Here is a 26,407-nt window from a genome sequence, read left to right on the forward strand (position 1 = left end):
TTATATATATCTATGGTTAGAGCCATGTTGTATTGTGAGCCTAGTTCCAATCCGCCCCCTAAAGCCTCCGGCCCTGAACCCTCACTGACTTAAGTGACGTCAGCTCTAAGTGACAGAGTGTGAGAGTCTGTGAGGGTCCAGATGCTGTAAACATGAATGGAACAGCACTTACCCACTCTCACCACACGTTACCTTGACAACAAAATGTTTTTAACTCCGCCCTTGGACCGATAATTTACCGTACTTTCAACACGCACAAGGTGTGTGAGGGGGACGGACTCGAAACAAAATGTTCCTGGATCAGATCTGATCAAATCATCATTAATAATCACAAACTGCACGTTAATACTGACAGTAAACTTATTCTTTTCTTTTTATTTATTTCTTTTTTTTTGGCTCCTGTCCATTAAAAATAAAGAGACCGGCAGAGCTCTCTCTGACTATGTGTGTTAATTTACTTTTTTTTTAACACTCGCATTCCGACGGCATCCCATGTATTTGACTTCACAACGCTATGAACTGTGGGTAATTTGCTTACCCAAAGTCAGCATTGGTGCTGACTTACGGTAAGGGGGCAGTAAGGGCTCATTCACTGACTCACTGACTTGATGATCTGACAACGGAACAGCCTCTAAGTCAGTGAGTCCGTGAGGGGTTGGATTGGAATTGGGCGATGGTTTGTGAGCTGAGTAAAGTTGGACTAGCTGTGGCACGAAAACCTGGTCATCCTGTCAAGTTATTTATTACACCAAACATTACACCATTACACAGCACTGCCATTTAAGATGATGATTCAAACCTTCTCTTTGTTGTCTGTAGTTTTTCTGTAGCTGATGAAAATAATCTGATCAGATTGTCAGACTCTCTGTCTTCAGTCTGACTCTGTCTCTTCTCTCTCAGCAGATGGTGGTCTGCAGGAGGTTTTAGATCAACATAAGATCAGTCTGAGGAGCAGATGTGAACGAGTGACTGAAGGAACTGAGGGAACAGGAAGTGGAACAGGAAGTGGAACCCTCCTCAACAGGATCTACACTGAGCTCTACATCACAGAGGGACAGAGTGAAGAGGTTAATACCCAACATGAGGTGAGACAGCTGGAGACAACGTCCAAGAAGAAGACCCTCCATGAGACTACAATCAAGTGCAACGACATCTTTAAAGACTTACCTGTCCAACAGAGAGAGGACGTCTCTACGGTCTCACCTGTCCAACAGAGAGAGGACGTCTCTACGGTCTCACCTGTCCAACGGAGAGAGGACGTCTCTACAGTCTCACCTGTCCAACAGAGAGACAAAGTCTCTACAGTCTCACCTGTCCGACAGAGAGGACGTCTCTACGGTCTCACCTGTCCAACAGAGAGAGGACGTCTCTACGGTCTCACCTGTCCAACAGAGAGACAAAGTCTCTACAGTCTCACCTGTCCGACAGAGAGAGGACGTCTCTACGGTCTCACCTGTCCAACAGAGAGAGGACGTCTCTACGGTCTCACCTGTCCAACAGAGAGAGGACGTCTCTACGGTCTCACCTGTCCAACAGAGAGACAAAGTCTCTACAGTCTCACCTGTCCGACAGAGAGAGGACGTCTCTACGGTCTCACCTGTCCAACAGAGAGAGGACGTCTCTACGGTCTCACCTGTCCAACAGAGAGAGGACGTCTCTACAGTCTCACCTGTCCAACAGAGAGAGGACGTCTCTACGGTCTCACCTGTCCAACGGAGAGAGGACGTCTCTATGGCCTCACCTGTCCAACAGAGACAGGACGTCTCTACGGTCTCACCTGTCCAACAGAGAGAGGACGTCTCTACGGTCTCACCTGTCCAACAGAGAGAGGACGTCTCTACGGTCTCACCTGTCCAACAGAAACCCATCAGAGTGGTTCTGACCAACGGCGTCGCTGGTGTTGGAAAAACCTTCTCGGTGCAGAAGTTCACTCTGGACTGGGCCGAGGGCTTGGAGAACCAAGATGTCAGTCTGCTGGTTCTGCTTTCGTTCAGGGAGCTGAACCTGATCAGAGATCAGCGGTTGAGTCTTCTCAGGCTGCTCCATGTTTTCCATCCAACATTACAGAAGGTCACAGCAGAGCAGCTGGCTGTCTGTAAACTTCTCTTCATCTTTGACGGCCTGGATGAAAGCCGACTGTCACTGGACTTCAACAACAGGGAGGTTGTGTCTGATGTCACACAGACGTCATCAGTCAACGTGCTGCTGACAAACCTCATCCAGGGGAATCTGCTTCCCTCGGCTCTGGTCTGGATCACCTCCAGACCTGCAGCAGCCAATCAGATCCCTCCTACATGTGTTGACAGGGTAACAGAGGTCCGAGGCTTCACTGACGCCCAGATGGAGGAGTACTTCAGGAGGAGGTCCAGTAAGAAAAAGCTGTCCAGAAGAATCATCTCACACATCCAGACGTCCAAGACCCTCCACATCATGTGTCAAGTCCCAGTCTTCTGCTGGATCAGTGCTACAGTTCTGGAGCACATGTTGACCACAGACCAGAGAGGAGAGCTGCCCAAGACCACGACTGACCTGTTCTCACACTTCCTGCTGGTCCAGACAAAGAGGAAGAAGAACAAGTACGGTGAAGGACATGAGACGAGTCCACAGGAGCTGACGAAGGCCGACAGGGAAGTTCTTCTGAAGCTGGGGAGGCTGGCGTTTGAACAGCTGGAGGAAGGAAACATCATGTTCTACCAAGAAGACCTGGAGCAGTGTGGTCTGGATGTCACAGAGGCCTTGGTGAACTCAGGACTCTGTACTGAGATCTTCAAAAGAGAGAGTGTGATCTTCCAGAAAACAGTCTACTGCTTTGTTCATCTGAGTGTTCAGGAGTTTCTGGCTGCAGTCTACATGCTCCACTGTTTCACCAACAGCAACACACAGGTCCTGGAGAACTTCCTGGGAGAACAACATCGTGCTTTGACCCTGGACGACTTCCTGCAGAGAGTCATGCAGAAATCCCTCTTCAGTAGAAACGGTCACCTGGACCTGTTTGTTCGCTTCCTTCATGGCCTCTCTCTGGAGTCCAACCAGAGGCTGTTAGGAGGTCTGCTGGGTCAGACAGACAACAGTCCAGGAACCATCCAGAGAACCATCAACAACCTGAAGGAGATAAACAGTGTTTACATCTCTCCTGACAGAAGCATCAACATCTTCCACTGTCTGACAGAGATGAAGGACCAGTCAGTTCATCAGCAGATCCAACAGTTCCTCATGTCAGAGAACAGATCAGAGGAACTCTCTGAGATCCAGTGTTCAGCTCTGGCCTACACGCTGCAGATGTCAGACCAGGTTCTGGACGAGTTGGACCTGGAGAAGTACAAGACATCAGCAGAGGGACGACTGAGACTGATCCCAGCTGTGAGGAACTGCAGGAAGGCTCTGTGAGTCCAGACATTATCAATATAATTAATGATCAGTGGTTTAATCAAGATTAGATAAACACGGTTTTCACTGATTTTCATTATTCTTAGTTTGACTTTGAAACATTTCCAAGTGAGTTGTTTTATTTTTTAAGGAGAAAAGCTTTGAGCTCCAACATGTGGATCTTCAGCTCGTTGTGATTGTTGATATTTTATCAACAACAACACTCACTAGAAAATTTCCTCTCGGGAAATTTTGAATGGGCCACGGGAGCTACTGCCGGTTGTGCCATCTCTGTCAACATGGGAATCAAACCCACGATCTTAAGGTCAAGACAGAGCTGATCAGACAGACACATGATCATCTTTCTATAAGCACTGATGTGGAGGAGCTGTAATCACATTAGGTTAACTGTGTGTGTGTGTGTGTGTGTGTGTGTGTGTGTGTGTGTGTGTGTGTGTGTGTGTGTGTGTGTGTGTGTGTGTGTGTGTGTGACTGTAATCACATGAAGCTGGCTCTAGAGTCTGTGTGTGTGTGTGTGTGTGTGACTGACTTGACACATAGTTAGTTAGTAGCTGCATCCTGTGTCAGTCTGATTTAGCTGTGTCTCTGTTTATAAACATTTAAACGAGCGCCAGGTGGATTGTTTATGAAGTTAACGAGCTCTGGCCTGAGGATCAAAGAGGTTACCACGGCGATAGGGGCCCCCGCAGGCTGAGACAGACAGAAACGTGGAGAAAAAGAGCCATTTTCTGCCTCTGCACCGGTCTCACAATTAGGCTTAGCATGACAAAACGGTAACTCCTATCAGAACAAAACACAGATCAACGTTGCTCTAAGGACTTACTGAAACTTTTGGTACGATTTGGTGTTTCTACAGTAAATATTTTGGCGACGCTGGCAGTTTTAAAACATCAGGCCGTTCTGCTTCTCTCAGAAAATATTTATATTGGAGTCAATGAGGAGCAGAGACAGACGTGGCCGCACTTAGAGGCTCAGAGTTTAAATTCTGTAAGTCTCTCTGATATTTTGAGCAGATGATGAGTGACAGGACAAGTTTGTCTTACAAATTCTGAAAAAATTTTGTGTGTAGAGTGTAAATTGTGGCCGGGCCGAGTTTGGAAAGAGAAAAAATCTGGAGTTTTTCTGGCATCTCTCCCACTCTAACCGATGATGTCACGCACTCTGACACGAACATTCCGTCCAATACACACCCATTATAATCTCATAATTTCTCCAAAAATGATCATGGTCATTGATCAGGGATTGATCAAAAACTATTTGACCTATCAAAACATGGAGTAATATGACAATACACAAGACTTGTGTCTACTGTTTAAAGTTTAAATGAAGTCTCTAGGTGAAAGTATGCCTGAGCAGTACTGCCCTACAAAGGCAAAAGACCTTAACTCACCAGAGTGTAAAACTGAGAAAAATGACTTTAAAGTTATTTTGGTGTCCTGCCAAATTAGTTGTAGGTAGAACACTGAAAATTTGGCATTTTACTATTAATAAATGAAGTTATTTATCCACCAAAAAAAATTAATCTTAAACTTGACCTTTGACCCTTATTCGGAAGTTACTGTATTCTGCCTTTGCATTATCCAAAGAACAATAGTGGATCATGCAAAGGCAAAAGACCTTAACTTCTATTTTAATAACAGAATATACTTTTGTTTTGTCAGTATGTTTGATGACACTGTTTAAGTTTTCTAGAATTGATGAATAAAATACTAATACATTTTCCTGAATAAAATGGGAAATAAATAGCCACAGATGATGAATGAATGAATGAATGGATGGATGAATGAGTTAATCCAAACTCATATGAAACAATTTGTACCCCATGTTCATTATTTTTGTGACATTAAATGCAGGTGCAACTTGTAGATTCATAGATTTTATACCAGTTTATAATTCATAATTACAATAATTATATAGGCCTAATAAAAATAAATAATGTTTTCCATGCCAAACAATGGCCACACCCACTGATATTTTTTTTTCTGGCCAACACAGCCTATGACATCGACATGACTGTTTTTATTTTTCTTGACATTTCAAGACATCAGATAGGAGTTGTTATTACTTCCAAAAGCTAGAGGGCAACATCTTCGTTACTAAGCCACACTAATTGTTGTAATAAGACAGAGTTCAGAGACAGATGACATGGAAAGTATGAAGCAAGTATCTGTAAACAACAGATTGTTTTGGGCTAATGCTGAAAACTCGTGGTGGATTTAAAAAATGGATTGTCAACAATCATGTCTTCTCAGTGGATATTTGTATGCCATGGATTTTGACCAGGTTTTAAGACAAGGTAGGCTGCAATCTAAATTCCAGCTCGCTGCTGAGTTGTGTGTGTGTGTGTGTGTGTGTGTGCGTGAGTGTAGGTGTGTGTGCACGTCCCCAACCCACTCGCGAGTCGCGTTGTTTGTTTTCTGTCAGTGGGCTGTCAGCATTAGGCAGGCAGGAGGCTAACTAGCCTGTGTGGCACGAGAAAACTATTCAGTATTCAGACTTTGATTTACGATCTCTTGCAGCTGGCAAGCCAGCTGTTGCTTATTCACTTATAATTTGCGGATCATATAGGAGCAGTTGTGTTTTGTTTGTCAAATAGCCTAGCTAGCTAGCTAGCTAACAAGGCTACCGGCCCCGGCATCCATACTGAAGGTGTGTGAGACGTCCTTCAATTCCATAATACACAGGCATACCGTAACTACAAGCGCGGTAAATAACTTCATTTTGGTGCTTTGAAAAACAAAGGCAGACTACCGTAACTCCGCCGTAACTCATCGGAACCATGATCGGAACGTTCCATTAGTGCCGCAAAACAAAGGCAGAGTACCTTAACTGATGTTACGGGCTTCTGCCTTGGTTTTCCCTTGACTTTTAGAAGTTACGGCAAAGACAACATCTTATTTTTTCCAAAAAACAACAAAATTGACCCATAATATTTGTTCACATGATAAAACTGATGCTTATTGTCCCAAAAATGACAATAACTCATTTTCGCCAAAAATTGAGTTACGGTCTTTTGCCTTTGCACGGCAGAGTAGACGTTTGTTAAACTCCAATGATTGGTCTTTTTCGCTCTTTTTTTTTCGCCCGTCCCATTGACTTACATGCAAAAATTTGCGTAGTTTTTCGCGACTTACGTCGCGAAAAATTCGTACACTGTTGAGAAAAGTAATAGCACACTGATCCCGATCAGGACACACGTTTTGATATATAATTTGGCCTGCAACTCTTCGAGTTCTATTATTATTTCATAGCTGTTGGGACCAGTGCCCGGTGCGATTGCCCGTGGCCCTAATTAGGGTCCGGGCAGCTAAGCTGCCAGGACACTATTGTATTCCTAGGAATTCTTTCTTTCTTTCTTCTTCCGAGGAAGTCATCCTTCCCAAGGGTGAAAACTCACCAAACTTTACAGACATGTCCAACCCCATGCCAGATTTACTCAATTCCAAGGACATGTGCCCCCCCCCTATTAGGGGGGGCACAATAAGCGTTTAAATTTAAAAACTTTAAAAATTCCTACCAAACCAATGGTACATGGTACAGTTTTGAAACTTTCACCAAACTGTAGCCCCAATACTGCTGAATTGTGGTCCACTTGAACTCATTACAAATTATGAAGTTCATCACTCAGTTTTTTTCAATAACTGTAAAACTTTTAGAATGTATCTCCTCCCACAATTTTTGCTCAATTGTCACCAAACTTGCTACAGAGCATCTTCAGACTGTCCTCCACAAAACTTGTTTCTCTGAAATTAAGCCTACAGTGCATGAATATGTTTGACTGTAAACAGTACTGTAAACATATACTATCAAATTCTTGCTAAATACATTTTCAATCTTCCTGAAAAAAATTGACAATATTTGGTAACCCTTTAATTTCCAGGCCGTTAATTACGTCATAATGTCAAGAAATTACCAAGAAATAATAATTAATTGCATAGTAATGTCAAGAAATAGCCTAGAAATAACGGTCAATTTCATAGTAATGTTGAGATATATAGCCAGGAAATAACTTTTCATTGTGTAGAAATAGCCCAGTAATAATGGTCAATTGTGTAGTAATGTTTAGAAATATAGCCCAGAAATTGTATGGTAATGTCAAGAAATATAGCAAAGAAATGGCAGTCTAGTAAAATAGACAAGTTGTAGTAGTAGAATTGCTGTGAATTACTGCTAAGTATTGGGTAATTACAGAGTAAATAGCCTGTCGTTTCCATGATATAGTCAAGTACTTTCAGTGTGATTAACCTGATGTAATTGTAATTTCCACAGTTTTACCTTAAGGTTAGCTGCAATATCTGTTTCCCAAAAGCAAATGGTAGATGTGGCAACTGCTGGAAATGTCACCGTAGTTAACCCATAATTACCTTTCTGCTGCCTGCAAAGTGTAGTGGACTTTGTTCCTTAGAAACATATGTGTAGTTTCAGCATAACTAACATGGTTATGAGAACTTCCACTGTAATAGTCTTGCCCAGTGGAAATGTCACCGTAGTTAACCCATAATTACCTTTCCACTGCCTGTAAAGTGTAGTGGACTTTGTTCCTTAGAAACGTATAGGTAGTTTCAGCATAACTAACATGGTTATGAGAACTTACACTGTAATAGTCTTGCCCATAACCCATTTGGATGAAAGATGGTAGATGTGGCAACTGCTGGAAATGTCACCGTAGTTAACCCATAATTACCGTTCTGCTGCCTGCAAAGTGTAGTGAGCTTTGTTCCTTAGAAACGTATGGGTAGTTTCAACATAACTAACACAGTAATAAGATCTTACACTGTAATAGTCTTTCCCAGTAACCCATTTCAAATGTGTAAATATTTTCCAACAAAGATAAGCTACGTACCATGAAATGTCACACATGAACTCTTTTTAGGAACATAGAAGCCATTTCCAAATGATGGAGGAGATAATTACCTTCACATTTTATATCAAGTGTACAATATTCCTGCTATAACCTATCCACCTTTTTCTGAACTTCATAGAAGAAAGGCAAAGTAGATTAAAGTACATGAATGGGATGTTGTCCTGTTAAATCTCAAAACTCATATTCACATGTTCCCATGAAGAAAATACAATGAAACTGTTTTCAGTTGTTTTTAATAATTTCCCTGCTTATGTTAGCGTATTGGAACATTCCCAGTAGAGTTATTCCCTTTCCGATACCAGTATTGGAAATGCCTCCGATACCACCGAAAATGTTGGCATCGGTATCAGCAGTAGGCTACTGAGTCCAGGTGTAGCCGGGACGGTCTGCAGGCCCCGACTACTGCGTTGTGTTCTGTGCACAATAACACGGGACGCAGGGCTGGGTTCACACTCAGGTTTATTCCTGTATGATGGCGACATAAAACAAAAAGGATGTGAATTAAATGGTCATCTTCTCCATAAAAGTCCTCTCTCAGTCAGGAACAGCACAGACTGACAAATGCAGCACTATTTCTCCCAAAAAACTATCACATCTCTTCACATGGTAAAACACACAAGTAAACATCTCTAACATAACAATGGAGGCTGAGCAACCACACACATACCTGTATGATGGCGACATAAAACAAAATGGATGTGAATGAAATGGTCATCTTCTCCATAAAAGTCCTACCACACAAAAAATAATTTAATTTAACATGTAGGCTAGTACATGGAGGACGCATTGGCACATGCACACCACACACACACACACACACACACACACACACACACACACGCGCACACACACAGGAAAAAATCGCGGCAAAAATAACTGTCTCTCTCTTGCTCAAAACAGCTCTTAAAACACACTACACGACAGAAAACACCATTCCAAACAGTTTTAGATTAACATTTGTTCATTAAATTGGCAATAAAACTCAACAAATATAACTTTTCGGTCCCGGAGCCTCAACTACATACCTCTCTCAGTCAGGAACAGCGCAGACTGACGAGAGAGAAGGGAGCGACGTGCGTCATATCCGCAGACTTTCAAAATAAAAGATCGGTTTTGTAAAAATGAAAGAAATACAAAAATAAATCCACAATATATATATTATTATTCTATTCTAGCTGCATGTTGTATTTATAACCCACAGATAAACACACGTGGTATCGGATCGGTGCCTGTGTAACAGATAGAAAAAGGAAACAACACATTTTATTGTTATTAATTTCACCAAAATCCATCAGATGATGTGTTTTAGGTTCTTTTTTACGTTAAATATAGATTATTGTTAATATAATTCGATTTTTGTGGTTTTATTTTTGTATTTCTTTTATCTTTACAAAACCGATCTTTTATTTTGAAAGTCTGCGGATATGACGCACGTCGCTCCCGTCTCTCTCGTCAGTCTGCGCTGTTCCTGACTGAGAGAGGTATGTTGTTGAGGCTCCGGGACCGAAAAGTTATTTGTTGAGTTTTATTGCCAATTTAATGAACAAATGTTAATCTAAAACTGTTTGGAATGGTGTTTTCTGTCGTGTAGTGTGTTTTAAGAGCTGTTTTGAGCAAGAGAGAGACAGTTATTTTGCCGCGATTTTTTCCTGTGTGTGTGCGTGAGTGTGTGTGTGCGTGTGTGTGTGCGCGTGTTAGTGTGTGTGTGTGTGTGTGTGTGTGTGTGTGTGTGTGTGCGTGTGTGTGTGCGCGTGTTAGTGTGTGTGTGTGTGTGTGTGTGTGTGTGGTGTGCATGTGCCAATGCGTCCTCCATGTACTAGCCTACATGTTAAATTAAATTATTTTTTGTGTGGTAGGACTTTTATGGAGAAGATGACCATTTCATTCACATCCATTTTGTTTTATGTCGCCATCATACAGGTATGTGTGTGGTTGCTCAGCCTCCATTGTTATGTTAGAGATGTTTACTTGTGTGTTTTACCATGTGAAGAGATGTGATAGTTTTTTGGGAGAAATAGTGCTGCATTTGTCAGTCTGCACTGTTCCTGACTGAGAGAGGACTTTTATGGAGAAGATGACCATTTAATTCACATCCTTTTTGTTTTATGTCGCCATCATACAGGAATAAACCTGAGTGTGAACCCAGCCCTGCGTCCCGTGTTATTGTGCACAGAACACAACACAGTAGTCGGGGCCTGCAGACCGTCCCGGCTACACCTGGACTCAGTAGCCTACTGCTGATACCGATGCCAACATTTTTGGTGGTATCGGAGGCATTTCCAATACTGGTATCGGAAAGGGAATAACTCTACTGGGAATGTTCCAATACGCTAACATAAGCAGGGAAATTATTAAAAACAACTGAAAACAGTTTCATTGTATTTTCTTCATGGGAACATGTGAATATGAGTTTTGAGATTTAACAGGACAACATCCCATTCATGTACTTTAATCTACTTTGCCTTTCTTCTATGAAGTTCAGAAAAAGGTGGATAGGTTATAGCAGGAATATTGTACACTTGATATAAAATGTGAAGGTAATTATCTCCTCCATCATTTGGAAATGGCTTCTATGTTCCTAAAAAGAGTTCATGTGTGACATTTCATGGTACGTAGCTTATCTTTGTTGGAAAATATTTACACATTTGAAATGGGTTACTGGGAAAGACTATTACAGTGTAAGATCTTATTACTGTGTTAGTTATGTTGAAACTACCCATACGTTTCTAAGGAACAAAGCTCACTACACTTTGCAGGCAGCAGAACGGTAATTATGGGTTAACTACGGTGACATTTCCAGCAGTTGCCACATCTACCATCTTTCATCCAAATGGGTTATGGGCAAGACTATTACAGTGTAAGTTCTCATAACCATGTTAGTTATGCTGAAACTACCTATACGTTTCTAAGGAACAAAGTCCACTACACTTTGCAGGCAGTGGAAAGGTAATTATGGGTTAACTACGGTGACATTTCCACTGGGCAAGACTATTACAGTGGAAGTTCTCATAACCATGTTAGTTATGCTGAAACTTCACATATGTTTCTAAGGAACAAAGTCCACTACACTTTGCAGGCAGCAGAAAGGTAATTATGGGTTAACTACGGTGACATTTCCAGCAGTTGCCAGATCTACCATTTGCTTTTGGGAAACAGATATTGCAGCTAACCATAAGGTAAAACTGGAAATTACAATTACATCAGGTTAATCACACTGAAAGTACTTGACTATATCATGGAAACGACAGGCTATTTACTCTGTAATTACCCAATACTTAGCAGTAATTCACAGCAATTCTACTACTACAACTTGTCTATTTTACTAGACTGCCATTTCTTTGCTATATTTCTTGACATTACCATGCAATTTCTGGGCTATATTTCTAAACATTACTACACAATTGACCATTATTACTGGGCTATTTCTACACAATGAAAAGTTATTTCCTGGCTATATTTCTCAACATTACTATGAAATTGACCGTTATTATAGGCTATTTCTTGACATTACTATGCAATTAATTATCATTTCTTGGTAATTTCTTGACATTATGACGTAATTAACGGCCTGGAAATTAAAGGTTACCCAATATTTTAGAGTCGTGGTTGATGAAATTTGGCAAATATCAGAATTTTATCTTAAAAACTGAATTTTTGAGAACATTTTAAATTCTGCTGTAGGAGCCGTATGTAAGTCTGTGTGTGTTTGGTTTGTGGATGTGAACACTGCATTGGTGCGTGGGTAGGGGTGTGTCACTGTGGGCGTGTGATCCGTGGTTACTTGTGATTGCACTCACCAGGGGCCTCATTTATCAAAGAGGGTGTAAAACTGCTACTAAATATTTGCGTACGGCGAAAAGACGAAAATGGCGTACACCCTAAATATTTACACCTTTTTCAGATCAATCAAACTGTGCGTACGAACAACTCTCCGCAATAAATCACACAGGACTCAAGAATGGTGCACACGTGAACACACCTCTTACTCCGCCCCCGGAACGCCTATATACAACTCTATATGGTCAGCACGTGCATATTTAATTAGCCATGTGCTCTCTGTGGCGCAGCAACTTTTGTGACAACAAAGTGACAACGGAGACAACCGGCGGAGGACGGGGGAAAGAAGCGGAACTTCTCCGCTTCTCCGAAAGCAGATACACGGGCAATAACTCAGTCAGAAAAATGATCTTGCATTTTAATAAGCTACAATAAAAACAAAAACCTCCCAAATCTCAACAAAAGGGAGCAGAAAGAAGAAGAATCTTATGTAATCTGCCCGTTTATCCCAGAAAATCTTTTCTTTCTTTTTTTTTTTTACCTAGATGTTAAAACAATGTAGGAAGCAGGCCGATAGTTACTATTACTTTGCACGCCTTCCCACTACACAGTTACAGCTCTACTGGACTCGGTTTAGGTCATTTTCCATTACAGCTGAGTCCTTCACAGTTCCTCCTCAGGGCCGCGTTGTCTCACTCTTTCTCTCCTCTCGTCAGCTCCAAACACACGTGCACCTCGTTAACTCAGGTGACAGAATAATAACAGTCTCAGTAGCTGCAGATCAGTGTGCGCTGCTGCCGATGTGTTTTTAAACTTGGTTGGTTTGATCCTTGTCGGACGTCACATATAGCCTAATCAAAAAAGCAAAATCCACAATGCGCTCTGTTTATCAATTAACATAAAGCCTAGTGTTATTATAGAGCGGGTTGGATTGCCAGCACCGGTCCACCACTACCACAATTACTTTAAAAAATCCTACTGTGCTCTTCTAAATGTACTCCGCTCCTCTCTCCCTCTCACATTGCAGTTCTCTGACTCAGCAACGGTGTCGCCAATTCCTCCTGTTCCTCAAAAAAGGCGTACGCCAGGGTCAAAATGGGTGTAAATGTCCGCACTTTTCCCCGTCAGGTTTTGGCTTGATAGATCCCAAATTTGGCGGAGAAAAGTGCGTAAGCACAAAACGAGGGGAAAATGGCGTAAAAAAAGGTGTATCCACGATGATAAATGAGGCCCCTGGTCTCATCAGTTGGCGTTTGAACATGGCGTGGGGTGAGCCACGGGGGTGAAATTTTCTGTTGACCGCTGCGCTATCACATCACATTGTGCTTCCCTTATTAACCTTGCGCGGACGTTTGTAAGCAGTTGGAGCTTCTGTGTTGCCGTGATATGAAAATAAAGGTGCTTTGAGAGCAAGAATAAAGCAAAGTGTGCACGTCAACAATTTCTCCCGTGTTCAGCCCACAGTCTCAGTTTAGCCGTAATATCTGCTCTCATGGGAACAACTGCAGTCAATCTAAGAGTGGCATTTTTAAACATCAGATTTTCTCTTATGAAGCAAAACACTTAGAGTTAAAAACAAATCACCAACATTCCCATGCTGTCAAGATGCAATTTATGTATTATCAGATTTTTGTTTAGATAACAGAATTTCTGACATTTTGACCATTTTCGAAATCTGCCTTGACAACAGCTGCCCGGGCATTGACTCCCTGAGTGGATAAATGAAGCTACACAGCAGGTCTCACTAACAGCCAATTAGCTCAGTGAGTTAGGAGCTGGTTCTTGGTGTCAGGGTTGTGGGTTCGAGACCCAGCAAGGGTGATGATGATGATGATGACAGATCAAAATGTCAGTTGTCCTCAACACGAAACACAAGACAATTGTCCTAATGGTGGCATCACAGCAAGCCTCTAAATTTAAAAATCCAAATATCTTGGACTGGACCATGTGCGAAGGCTCCTAACATCTTAGACTCATAGTAGATGTTTGACAAATACATATCAGAATTTTACCTCAAAAACTGATTTTTCTTTTTACAGTGGTTTCAAATCTGCCTGCACGACAGTGAATGGCTTACTCAATTTGTGAAGCCACTGTTGAGGTGCAACTTGCCAATTAGCTCAGTGCGATAGACAATGGTCTTTGGTTCCAGAAGTTGAGGGTTCAATTCTCAACTAGTGCAAAATGAACTGTAAAGTTTTGGAAAAAGACTCCGTCTTGTGTTATGTTCACAGCCCCAAACAATGGCGAGAGCCTCACGTTCTGTTTGTGAATATTTTTGTTCAATGGGGGATAAAGCTCTGCTTGCATAACATATCACTCTGGCTGGTTCATGTGGATCACGTCTCTGCCAATACAGCCCCAAGACCCACTGGACTTGCATCAACCACCAGTTCAGTTAGTTTGTGTGGGTCAAAATAAGTCATGACAGCATCACTTGTTAGACTTTGTTTTTCCTGTCAAACTCAGTCAGAGAAGATGAGCTGAAGCTCAGATGTTCATCACATCATCACGTCCTGTCATCAGATGCATCAACTGTGTTTTTACTGCAGCTTTCATCTCATTTCATTCTGACACGTTTTATATTCTCACTCTTCACAGACTTGTTAGTTGTTACCTCTCAGAGAGTCACTGTGAAGTCGTGGCCTCAGCTCTGAAGTCCAAACCCTCCCACCTGAGACACCTGGACCTGAGTCACAACGACTTGAGTGACTCATCAGTGGAGGTTCTGTGTGCTGGACTGGAGAGTCCAAACTGTAGACTGGAGACTCTGAGGTGAGTTCACTGACTGGATCTGTTGAACTTTTGTCTGTGTTCAGTTCAAATGTGTGAAGTTCAGTTAATAATTACCAATACATTTTTCAATTTTTATAAATTAAAAAAGTGAGAGAAAAGGAAAACTAAACAAAAACATAACACAATGAAAAACATCAAAAGCTAAACAAGCATGAAACAAACGCAAACAAAAACAATAAATGGGGGCGGTGCGTGGTGCAGTGGTTAAAGCGGCCGCCCCATGTAGAGGCTACAGTCCTCAACGCAGGCTTCCCCAGTTCGAATCCCGTGTTGGGCAGACCTTTCCTGCATGTCATTCCCCCTCTCTCTGCCTCCCCCTTTCCTGTCTATCTCACTATGTGCTATCAAGCAAAAAAACAAACAAAAAAATAAATGATGTTTTGCATAATAAACACATGAATTGGTGAGGAAGACAAATAAATAAATAAAAAGAAGACAGGGCGGTGGTGTACAGACATCGTATAAATCTCAGAAGTCCAGGGGGAGGAGTTTGTAGGCAGTTGAGGACCAGGCGTGTACAGTCTGTTTGAACTCAAACTCAACCCTAGGCTTAAGGATCTTTCGAAATTCTCTGGAAAGAGGGTAGCCTGCATATCGTATTAATTATTTCTCTCCATAAGAGCTGTTCCTCATTATACCTTTCCAGAAGATTAAAGGCAGCTCCCTCCAAAGAATTTGTCTCTGGAAGAATGCTGACCACCTGGAAATAGGGAGATGGTTGCAAACTTTCCCAGTTAGTAGCGAAGAGTTTTTTGGCCGTCATACATTCGGTTATTATAATTTGTTTGTGATATTTAGGCCAAGATCCCATGTCCATATAGTTCAATAAACATAGTACCGCGTCGCAAACAACATTAATGCACTGCTGTTGCGGGAGAGAAAAAAGTTTTCATCAATAATCAAAAATCTGATCACTTCAGGTGTGTGTGTCTGTGTTTGTGTGTGTGCCATCCTGGATCAGGACTGGACCTTCAACCTTTGTCACATATTGACAGACTGATCTGAGGTCAGCAGCAGCTGAAGAGTCTGTGCTGTGATCATAGATCAGGATGCATCTGATCAGTTATCAATCATTTGATCTTTTATTCTTTATTCAGATTGAAGCGCTGCAGTTTGTCAGAGATCAGCTGTTCTTCTCTGGTCTCAGCTCTGAAGTCCAACCCCTCCCACCTGAGATACCTGTACCTGAGTAACAACGAGCTGCAGGATTCAGACCTGAAGGATCTGAGTGGTTTTCTGGAGAGTCCAGACTGTAGACTGGAGACTCTGGGGTCAGTTCACTGACTGTTACTGTTGTAGATCTTAGATCTTTGATCCACAACTGAACCTGATTGATCTACTCAGAACTTGAATCATTGACTTCGATGTCATGAATGAAGGACGTTTGAAATAGTTGTTGTCTCATGTTTCCACTTGTTCTCTCACACTGACAATGACTCTTCACTTTCAGATCATTTCACTGCATACTGCATAGTCATCAATAATCAATAATCTGATTACTTCAGGTGTGTGTGGTCCTGGATCAGAGAGTTGTAGTCAGTGTTTAGTCCAACAGGTATTGATCAGATATTGATTGTATATTGACAGACTGATCTGAGGTCAGCAGCAGCTGATGAATCTGTGTTGTGATCATTGATCAGGACACATCTTATCAGTTATCAATCATCTGACCTTCTTCTTTTATTCTTTATTCAGATTGGTGAACTGCAGTTTGTCAGAGATCAGCTGTTCTTCTCTGGCCTCAGCTCTGAAGTCCAACCCCTCCCACCTGAGATACCTGGACCTGAGTGGAAACAAGCTGCAGGATTCAGCAGTGAAGGATCTGCGTGGTTTTCTGGAGAGTCCAGACTGTAGACTGGAGACTCTGGGGTCAGTTCACTGACTGTTACTGTTGTAGATCTTAGATCTTTGATCCACAACTGAACCTGATTGATCTTCACTCAGAACTTGAATCATTGACTTTGATGTCATGAATGAAGGACGTTTGAAATAGTTGTTGTCTCATGTTTCCACTTGTTCTTCTCTCACACTGACACTAGGTGCGTTTCCATTACCCCTTGAAATGCGCAAAACCTAAATATCGAAATGAAAAACTGGTAATGGAAACACCTACATTTCAAAAAAAACTCTCAAATATCGCTGAAAGGTTTTTACGCTCTCATGAGGTGGTTTTTGAGACGTATCGATACAAACGTGTATCGCAAAAGTGTAATGGAAACACTTGTTTCGCTTTTCTACACGTCACCGGAGTTGTGTGTGTCCACGCTGTGTTGGTTTATGTGACTTGAGGGGACAAATGAACCACATGTTTTTTGTCATGCATTGCTGACCTGGGCATTGTTTCTCAATAAATTAGAAAAACCTTTCCTGTCATTCCCTTTTCCGTGCATGGTTGAAGGAGACTGGCTCCACGCTCCACTCCCTCCTGCGCCGACATGTCCCCTTTAGTCACATAAACCAGTACGGGTGTGTGGAACATGTCCCCTTTAGTCACATAAACCAGTACAGATGTGTGGAACATGTCCCCTTTAGTCATATAAACCAGTACGGGTGTGTGGAACATGTCCCCTTTAGTCATATAAACCAGTATGGGTGTGTGGAACATGTCCCCTTTAGTCATATAAACCAGTACGGGTGTGTGGACACAACCACCTATATTGTTGTCAGCAGCACCTCATCACCGCTGGTGTTTCAAAGGCTCCGTTCTTTCTGCAGTCAGGTTAAAGCGCACATCCGCCGTGTTGGTGAACAAATAATCCCTCTATATCAACGTATGTGTCGGAGACGACCGTGCTTGAGCAGCTTGGGTTCGAGGTGGTGTGAGTGCGGGCCAGCGAGGGACAGAGGAGGGGGGGCATTCGTGCTTCAGCACGGTATGGAACAACTGTATGGGGTGAAATTACTGCCAAAAGTCCACAAACCCGCAAAGCATGTTTTACTCACGTCCAACGATTCACAAACAAACTCAGTGTGTTTTGCAAATACAAAACATAATTCACAAACTAATGCATTTTGTTTCACAAATAAGAAATGCACCTATCAAATAAATACACCATGCTTCAGAAACAAAAAACATATTTCTTCAGGTAAAAGAAAAAAAATCCTTCAAGTATAAAAACACAATTCTACAACTACAACTACAATTCTACAACTACAAACACAATTCTACAACTACAACTACAATTCTACAACTACAAACACAATTCTACAACTACAACTACAATTCTACAACTACAAACACAATTCTACAACTACAACTACAATTCTACAACTACAAACACAATTCTACAACTACAACTACAATTCTGCAACTACGGAACTGTCACGTGACTTTTGGCAGTAATATTCCACCCTGCGCGCTGATCAACACACTTGCACTCGCAGCCAGACCTGTAATTCGCACTCCACAACAACAGGTGGTGCTGCTGAGTCGATATTTCAGTCTGGTTTCCGCCCTGGCCACAGCACGGAAACTGCTCTGGCCAGGGTCACTAACGACCTACTGATGTCAGCTGATGCTGGCTCACCATCCCTGCTCATTCTCCTTGATCTCACTGCAGCTTTTGATACGGTTGACCACCACATTCTCCTCCATCGCCTACACTCCACCATCGGACTATCTGACTCAACTCTCAACTGGTTTACCTCCTATCTCACTAACAGAACTGAATACGTCTCCCTGGGAGAAGCCAAGTCAGACACACTCCCCGTCTCCTGTGGTGTCCCCCAAGGGTCAGTCCTCGGACCCACCCTTTTCACTGTCTACATGCTTCCCCTTGGCCGTGTCATCAGCCGGCATGGAATATCTTTCCATTGCTATGCTGATGACACCCAACTTTATTTCAAAATCAACCCAGCATCCTCTGACACCCTGCCATCTTCCACACTCACCACCTGCCTGGGGGAGACAAAGGCGTGGATGAAGGAGAATTTTCTGCAGCTTAACAGTTCAAAAACTGAAGCCATTCTCATTGGCACCCCACATCAGACCCGGTCATCCACCATTACTAGGGCTGGGTAAAAATATCGATTCAGCAATGCATTGCAATTCTTTTCTCTGCAATTCAATATCGATTCAGCAATCTTCTGAATCGATTCAAGCCCCTGGCCAGTGGGGGCGCTGCGAGCAACACCCTCGTGTGATTCGCGCTGTACGGACGGGGGCCGCACTAGACCAAACCATAACAATATGGGAGTGAGTAGCAGCAGCAGCGTTAAGCCAGCGCCTTCAAACCTGAAAGCAGATGTGGGGATTCATTTTGTATTTATAGGCGCCGATTCCGTGGGTGCTCCGGTGCTCAAGCACCCACTGACCAGGTTGAGCCACCAGATGCGCAATTCTCCGTGCCGCGAAAAAGCTAAAGTCAGACCGACAACGGCCCCCTTGTGTTAAGCACACGTTGTTATTGATATTGTAGCGTCAGACCCGACGACAAGTCAACAACATAACACAAACTTATCTGACAGCTGCTCTCACTTCTTCCTCTGCTCCTCCTCACTCACTCACCTACACACAGACAGGACTCTGTCTTCCTCACACTCACCCCAGCCCCTCAGTTTCTCATCCCACCTGCCCGTACCATACACATTGACAGTCAGTCAGAAATCACAGAACTTAAACATCATAACAAGAACATTACTGCGGGGTCGCTACAATATTTTCAGTTGTGCAGTAGGCTATTATTAATAATATTGTTTTGTATTGTTTTATTACTCAAAATGTTATGAGTTATTTTCCAAGAGGAAAGTAACACATAGCCTAATTTAAATTTAGCTGCACTGTAGTTCAGTGTTAAAGCAGTGTCATATTTTGTTATGCTATGAGTTATACTATGGCTGTTCATAAGGCATGAAACTAAACAAATAATTATTTAAAAAAAAAAAATCTGGTACTCTTATTTGTGTATTTCTGCTTGATACTGAATCGATATCGAAGCATTTCAATCAATATCGAATCGAATCGATATCGAATCGAATCGTGACCTAATGAATCGAAATCGAATCGAATCGTGAGATTCTCTACAATACCCAGCCCTAACCATTACCAGTATCACCTTCGCCGGCCACGACATCCACCTTTCTCCATCAGTCACCAACCTTGGTGTAATAATGGACCCCCACCTGACCTTTGAACTTCACATCAAACAGCTCTACAAAAACTCTTTTTACCACCTAAAAAACATTGCAAAACTCCGTCCATCACTCTCTCTCCCAGATGCAGAAAAACTCGTCCACGCCTTTGTCTCCACCAGGCTGGACTACTGTAATGCTCTTCTTGCCGGGATCTCCAACAAAAACATCCAAAAACTCCAATACATTCAAAACTGTGCTGCCCGGATCCTTACAAGGACACGAAAATTTGACCACATCACACCAATTCTCAAATCCCTCCACTGGCTCCCTGTCTCATTCAGGATTGAATACAAGGTTTCCCTACTGACCCACCAGTGCCTCCATGGTAATGCTCCTATTTACCTGAAGGAGCTAATCACCCCTCAGCCCACTTCACGACACCTCCGCTCCGGTCAGGCAAACCTCCTGCAGATCCCAAGGACCAAACTCCGAACCATGGGAGACAGAGCTTTCTGTCACGCCGCTCCCTGTATTTGGAATGCTCTCCCTGACCACCTGAGAGCACCACTGACCCTGGACACTTTTAAAAAAGGCCTAAAAACCTACCTTTTTAAAAAAGCCTTTCATTAGTTGTTTCCTTTGGAGAGACGTTCTCTCTCCAAATTTTAACTTTTACTCTACTTTTTTTTCTTATGTAGCACTTTGAGATTGTTTGCTCAATATAAAGTGCATTACAAATAAAATTCATTATTATTATTATTATAAGGCCTATGTCACAGCACAGCTGATAGCCGGAAGTACGATTCTCCCCCAGCTGCTCCAGGGAAAGCAGCTGGGTGTAGCACTGGGTTTTAGCCATGGTTTTAGCCTCTTCCACCCACTTTGGAGCCCGGTACACCACAACAACGCCGGCGTCCAGCGAGAGGAGGCTGCCTTAGTTTATTATATATCCACCACTTTATTTCCCCATGATCCATTGCGTCACACAACGACGGAAGTCGGTTTTAGTAGCATTCTAGCGAGCGGCTAACTGGTAGCGTTAGCCACCGGTGTAGGTACCAAATGTGGGGGCTCCGGGCTGCCAAAACCGTTGTGACTAAATCTGATGTTTGTTAAGTCTATAAAACGAATTATTGAACAAACATTACTATTTCTGTGTGCACGTTTTTGTGATTAGTCATGGTTATCGTAGTTGTTAGCTTTGCTGCTGCTGACAGCTAACAGCAGTAGCTAAGCTAACAGCAGGACGTCAGCTGTTAAAACCCTCCCGTTGTTGGACACGACATGAAACTACTCCAGTTAGCTCATGTTGTAACTAGGATATCCGCTGGAAAATATTTTTTTCATGGGCCGTTTATTGAGTTATTGTTTATTGACACTGCTAACGGTTAACAGCTAACAACGGTTAGCCCAGCTAATCTAAAATGTTTGTTAAACAATTCGTTTTATAGACTTCATTAACATCAGAGTAGTTGCAACGGTGATATAGTGACGTGAAAATGTGACATAAAGCTAAAAACTCGTCCGTATTGTTCTCATTAAAATTACGTGATGATTATAAATAAAGTCATCACGGCCAATGTCTATCAACCAGTCTATGCTATCAACAATACAGTAACAGTGGAATGGAGTGTCATGGCGATACCCAGCGTCATTCTCCGGAAAGTGGTGGATACAACCAGGGTGACTACCAGGGATTTTTAACGTTCCAAAATCGCCGAGCAGTGTACACCCACCTCCGATAGTCACCCTGGTTACGGAATAAACTAAGGCAGCCTCCTCTCGCCGGACGCCGGTGTAGTAGTAGGCCTACCCGGTGGGCGGAAGAGGCTAAAACCCAGTGCTACACCCAGCTGCTTTCGGAATCGGATTAATTAGCAGTCAGTTTCACGCCTTGTTCAACTGTGAGGACTAGTGTGAGGAGGCTGAGGCTAGTGCTAGTGCTAGCAGGAGCCCAGCCCACCACAACGGCTCTCATGTCTGTTACAACATAAAGTTGCCGGTGTTTACAAACTGCATGAACAAAACGCCACACTCTACCTATATTAATTCATAACAATTATTATAACTATTTATTGTTCGTTTTCAAGTTGCACCACATCGTCTGGACCCCACTTTTGGGAGATCTGTCATCTGTTTGGGTTGAGCAGGTACACTGCACTTCCGGCTATCAGCTGTGCCGTGACATAGGCCTATCGACTCAGCAGCACCACCTGTTGTTGTGGAGTGCGAATTACAGGTCTGGCTGTGAGTGCAAGTGTGTTGATCAGCGCGCAGGGTGGAATATTACTGCCAAAAGTCACGTGACAGTTCCATAGTTGCAGAATTGTAGTTGTAGTTGCAGAATTGTAGTTGTAGTTGCAGAATTGTAGTTGTAGTTGTAGAATTGTGTTTGTAGTTTTAGAATTGTAGTTGTAGTTGTATAATTGTGTTTGTAGTTGTAGAATTGTAGTTGTAGTTGTAGAATTGTGTTTTTATACTTGAAGGATTTTTTTTCTTTTACTTTTAGAAATATGTTTTTTGTTTCTGAAGCATGGTGTATTTATTCGATAGGTGCATTTCTTATTTGTGAAACAAAATGCATTAGTTTGTGAATTATGTTTTGTATTTGCAAAACACACTGAGTTTGTTTGTGAATCGTTGGGCGTGAGTAAAACATGCTTTGCGGGTTTGTGGACTTTGGGCAGTAATTTCACCCCATACCAACTGGCCCTAGTGTGAGTGTGCCCTTATTTGTGGCCGCTGCCAGCGCCACACAGGCTTTGACTTTCAGCAATCAAGCGCTGTTTTCGTCTTTGTTAAAAACAATACCAGCAACAGCTGTTGGCAGCTGAGATCTCTGTGCCGTCACCATAGAAACGCAAGACGCATTACGGCTCATTCGCAAAACACCTTTCAATGGAAACACCCGCAAATAGCAATAGCACTTTTTCGAAGTTTCAGAAATATCGCTTTTATTTTGCAAAAATCTGTAATGGAAACGCAGCTACTGACTCCTCACTCCATAGTCATCAATAATCAATAATCTGATCACTTCAGGTGTGTGTGTTTGTCCTGAATCAGAGAGTTGTAGTTAGTGTTTAGTCCAGCAGGTATTGATCAGATATTGATTGTATATTGACAGACTGAGCTGAGGTCAGCAGCAGCTGGTGAATCTGTGTTGTGATCATTGATCAGGACACATCTGATTAGTTATCAATCATTTGACCTTCTGCTTTTATTCTTTATTCAGATTGAAGAGCTGCAATTTGTCAGAGATCAGCTGTTCTTCTCTGGTCTCAGCTCTTAAGTCCAACCCCTCCCACCTCAGACACCTGGACCTGAGCTACAACAACAACCTGCAGGATTCAGACCTGAAGGATCTGAGTGGTTTTCTGGAGAGTCCAGACTGTAGACTGGAGGCTCTGGGGTCAGACTCTGTTTTATTTCTGTGCTCAGATGAATGTGATGTGAAAGTTGTGTTGACACTTAGCTGCAGACATGAGGCTGATGTTATACTGATCCACACTGAGGGTCGTCATGGTGACAGCTGTTTTCTTCTTCTCTGCTTTTAGTCCAGTCAACTACAGAATACATGTAATATGGCAATCACTGATCTATAATCAATAGCTGGTGGCTTCTGCTCTTTCCTGAGGCTCTGTGATGTTTTTTAGTGAAACATTCAAAGCCAACATCCCAGCAGGTGTGTGAGTTCAACCTCACATGTTTGTTGTTAGTTAACAGAGTTGAGCATCGCAATTTGTTGTCATGGCAACAGAGTTCAGCCTCACACGTTTATTGTCTGCCCCCCCCAAAGAGTTATGCAAACTTGCATGGAGGAAAAAATACTTCCACAGCCTGTCCGTGGATCAGCTCTGGGACAGTAGTCTCTCAATGAATGTGCTCCTCTTCTGTGTGAAGGCAGAGTGCAGAGGGTGGTTGTTTTTGTCCAGTATTGACCTGAATCTGGACAATGTTCTCTTACCTTTTTGATAATCCTATTCAGTATGTTTATGTTCCTCTTGCTGGTGTTGCTCCCCCATCAGACAACAGCATAGAGGAGCCTTTTCTTGGGGACAGGGATGATGCAAGATGTTTTCCAGAGAGAGGGGACTTTACCCAGGCGCTCGCTCAGGTTAAAAACATGCTGTAGGCGAGTGTAGGAAGTCCCCAAACTCCTCAGCGCAGACTCTTAGCAACCTGGGGCACACCCTGTCCGGGCCAGCCGTCAGTCTGTCAATTGTATATTGACAGACTGATCTGAGGTCAGCAGCAGCTGATGAATCTGTGCTTTGATCATTGATCAGGACACATCTGATCAGTTATCAATCAATTGACCTTTTATTCTTTATTCAGATTGAACAGCTGCAGTTTGTCAGAGATCAGCTGTTCTTCTCTGGTCTCAGCTCTGAAGTCCAACCCCTCCCACCTGAGATACCTGGACCTGAGCAACAACAAGCTGCAGGATTCAGACCTGAAGGATCTGAGTGGTTTTCTGGAGAGTCCAGACTGTAGACTGGAGACTCTGAGGTCAGTTCACTGACTGTTACTGTTGTAGATCTTAGATCATGTGTGTGTGTGTGTGTGTGTGTGTGTGTGTGTGTGTGTGTGTGTGTGTGTGTGTGTGTGTGTGTGTGTGTGTGTGTGTGTGTGTGTGTGTGTGTGTGTAGTCCTGAATCAGACAGACTGAGCTGAGGTCAGCAGCAGCTGATGGATCTGTGCTGACATGTGGATGATGTGTAGAAGGCCACATGATGAAGATCCCTCTACTCATCATTGATCAAGACTCATCTGATCAGTTATCGATCATCGTATCTTCTTTTATTCTTTATTCAGATTGAAGAGCTGCAGTTTGTCAGAGATCAGCTGTTCTTCTCTGGTCTCAGCTCTGAAGTCCAACCCCTCCCACCTGAGACACCTGGACCTGAGCAACAACGAGGATTCAGACCTGAAGGATCTGAGTGGTTTTCTGGAGAGTCCAGACTGTAGACTGGAGGCTCTGGGGTCAGACTCTGTTTTATTTCTGTGCTCAGATGAATGTGATGTGAAAGTTGTGTTGACACTGAGCTGCAGACATGAGGCTGATGTTATACTGATCCACACTGAGGGTCGTCATGGTGTGTGGTGGTGTTTTCTTCTTCTCTTCTCTTCAATATCCCTGCGAGTCATAGGAATATAACGAAGCTTCGAGGCAGAGTTTTTGCCTCAAGCTATTTTTTGTAATCGAGTAACTCGATGAATCGTTTCAGCCCTAATCAATAGCTGATGGCTCCTGCTCTTTCCTGAGGCTCTGCGATGTTTGTAGTAAAACATTCAGAGCCAACATCCCATAATAAGCAGGTGTGTGTCTGCTGCAGCTCTTTGAAGAAGTCTCTGAACTTTATTTGACATGTTTTGTTGTCAAGGCAACATAGTTCAGCTTCATACATTTGTTGTCATGGCAACACAGTTCTACGACGAGCAGAAGTGAAATAGATGACAATCAAAAACTCATGACAGCTCTGGAAGTTTTCATCATAACTCGGCTTTTGCAAACGGAGTTTTGCATGTGGATGCAGCAGCTGCTCTGCAGGAGCAGGAGCAGCTGGAGCAGCAGCTCGGAGCAGAAACAGGAAGCTCTCAGCCGTAGGGTTGGGCATCGTTTAGATTTTAGCGATTCCGATTCCGATTCTCTATATCGATTCCGGTTCTAAACGATTCTCGATTCCGATTCTTTGAGGTGCAGGTCAACAGGTCACAACTTATTTCACAGGATATTTTTTTATTTGACAAACTCTTCACACAGGCCATTTTTGCATGCATGCTTGGACTTCAAACATACATCTTACACAGCTTGTAAGACCTCCAAAAGGCCTCCAAAAATAGATTTTGCCAACTATAGTATTCAATTAAAAGGGAGGGTCCCTAACTGTAACTGAAACTTGGCAAGCAGTCTAACATACAAAGAGCTGCAGAACAGGTGACTGTATATGCAACAAAATAAAACAAACACTGGAGCAGTCATGATGACAAATCAAAAACAGTTTTTGTTTAAGAAGATAATCATGTCTGCCTTCTCAGGCTGAGGAGGTCTGTACACTAGTGACGCGCGGTGCGGGTCAAGAAATGTTTACTTTATTTGCGGTGCGGGGCGCGGTGGGGCGGGTCATTAAAAACACTGATGATGAAGTCCAGAGTGTGTTATCAAGGGTGCGCTGATGTTGACGGGAAAGCCGGCGGAGGTGTGAAGGAACCGGTGAGACGGCGGCTGGGCGCATCAGCAGAGCGGGGTTGGTTTCACTGAGAGGAGAGAGCAGAGCGGGGAGAGGGAGAGGAGGCGGCGGCCGTGGCGGCTGCACTCGCTGCACTGTGACTCTCCCACTCCTCACGAGCTCCACACTGACAAGCTACCGGCAACACAGCGCCTCTGTCTGCCCTTTCAAAGTAAAAAGCCGCTGTCTGACGTTTAATAGCGGCGGGGATGGTTGTGAAAATAGATGCGGTGGTGCGGGGCGGGTCAAATTACTTCAAACTAGTGCGAGCGGAGTAAAA

General features: G+C 43.0%; 1 protein-coding gene across 1 annotated transcript; it reads left to right on the forward strand.

The window, feature by feature from the left end:
- Positions 1-673: 673 nt before the first annotated feature.
- Positions 674-25,958, forward strand: LOC310991867 (protein NLRC3-like; the record flags this gene model as incomplete). The annotated part of the gene is made up of 6 exons (XM_083979798.1): positions 674-694; positions 1,825-2,472; positions 2,593-3,383; positions 14,630-14,803; positions 24,713-24,880; positions 25,937-25,958. 6 exons carry the CDS (start codon positions 674-676, stop codon positions 25,956-25,958), a joined length of 1,824 nt encoding a protein of 607 aa, XP_083835924.1.
- Between the last annotated feature and the right edge of the window lie 449 nt (positions 25,959-26,407).

This window comes from Trachurus trachurus (genome assembly GCF_905171665.1).
Source record: "Trachurus trachurus genome assembly, chromosome: 9".
NCBI classification, from domain to species: Eukaryota; Metazoa; Chordata; class Actinopteri; order Carangiformes; family Carangidae; genus Trachurus; species Trachurus trachurus.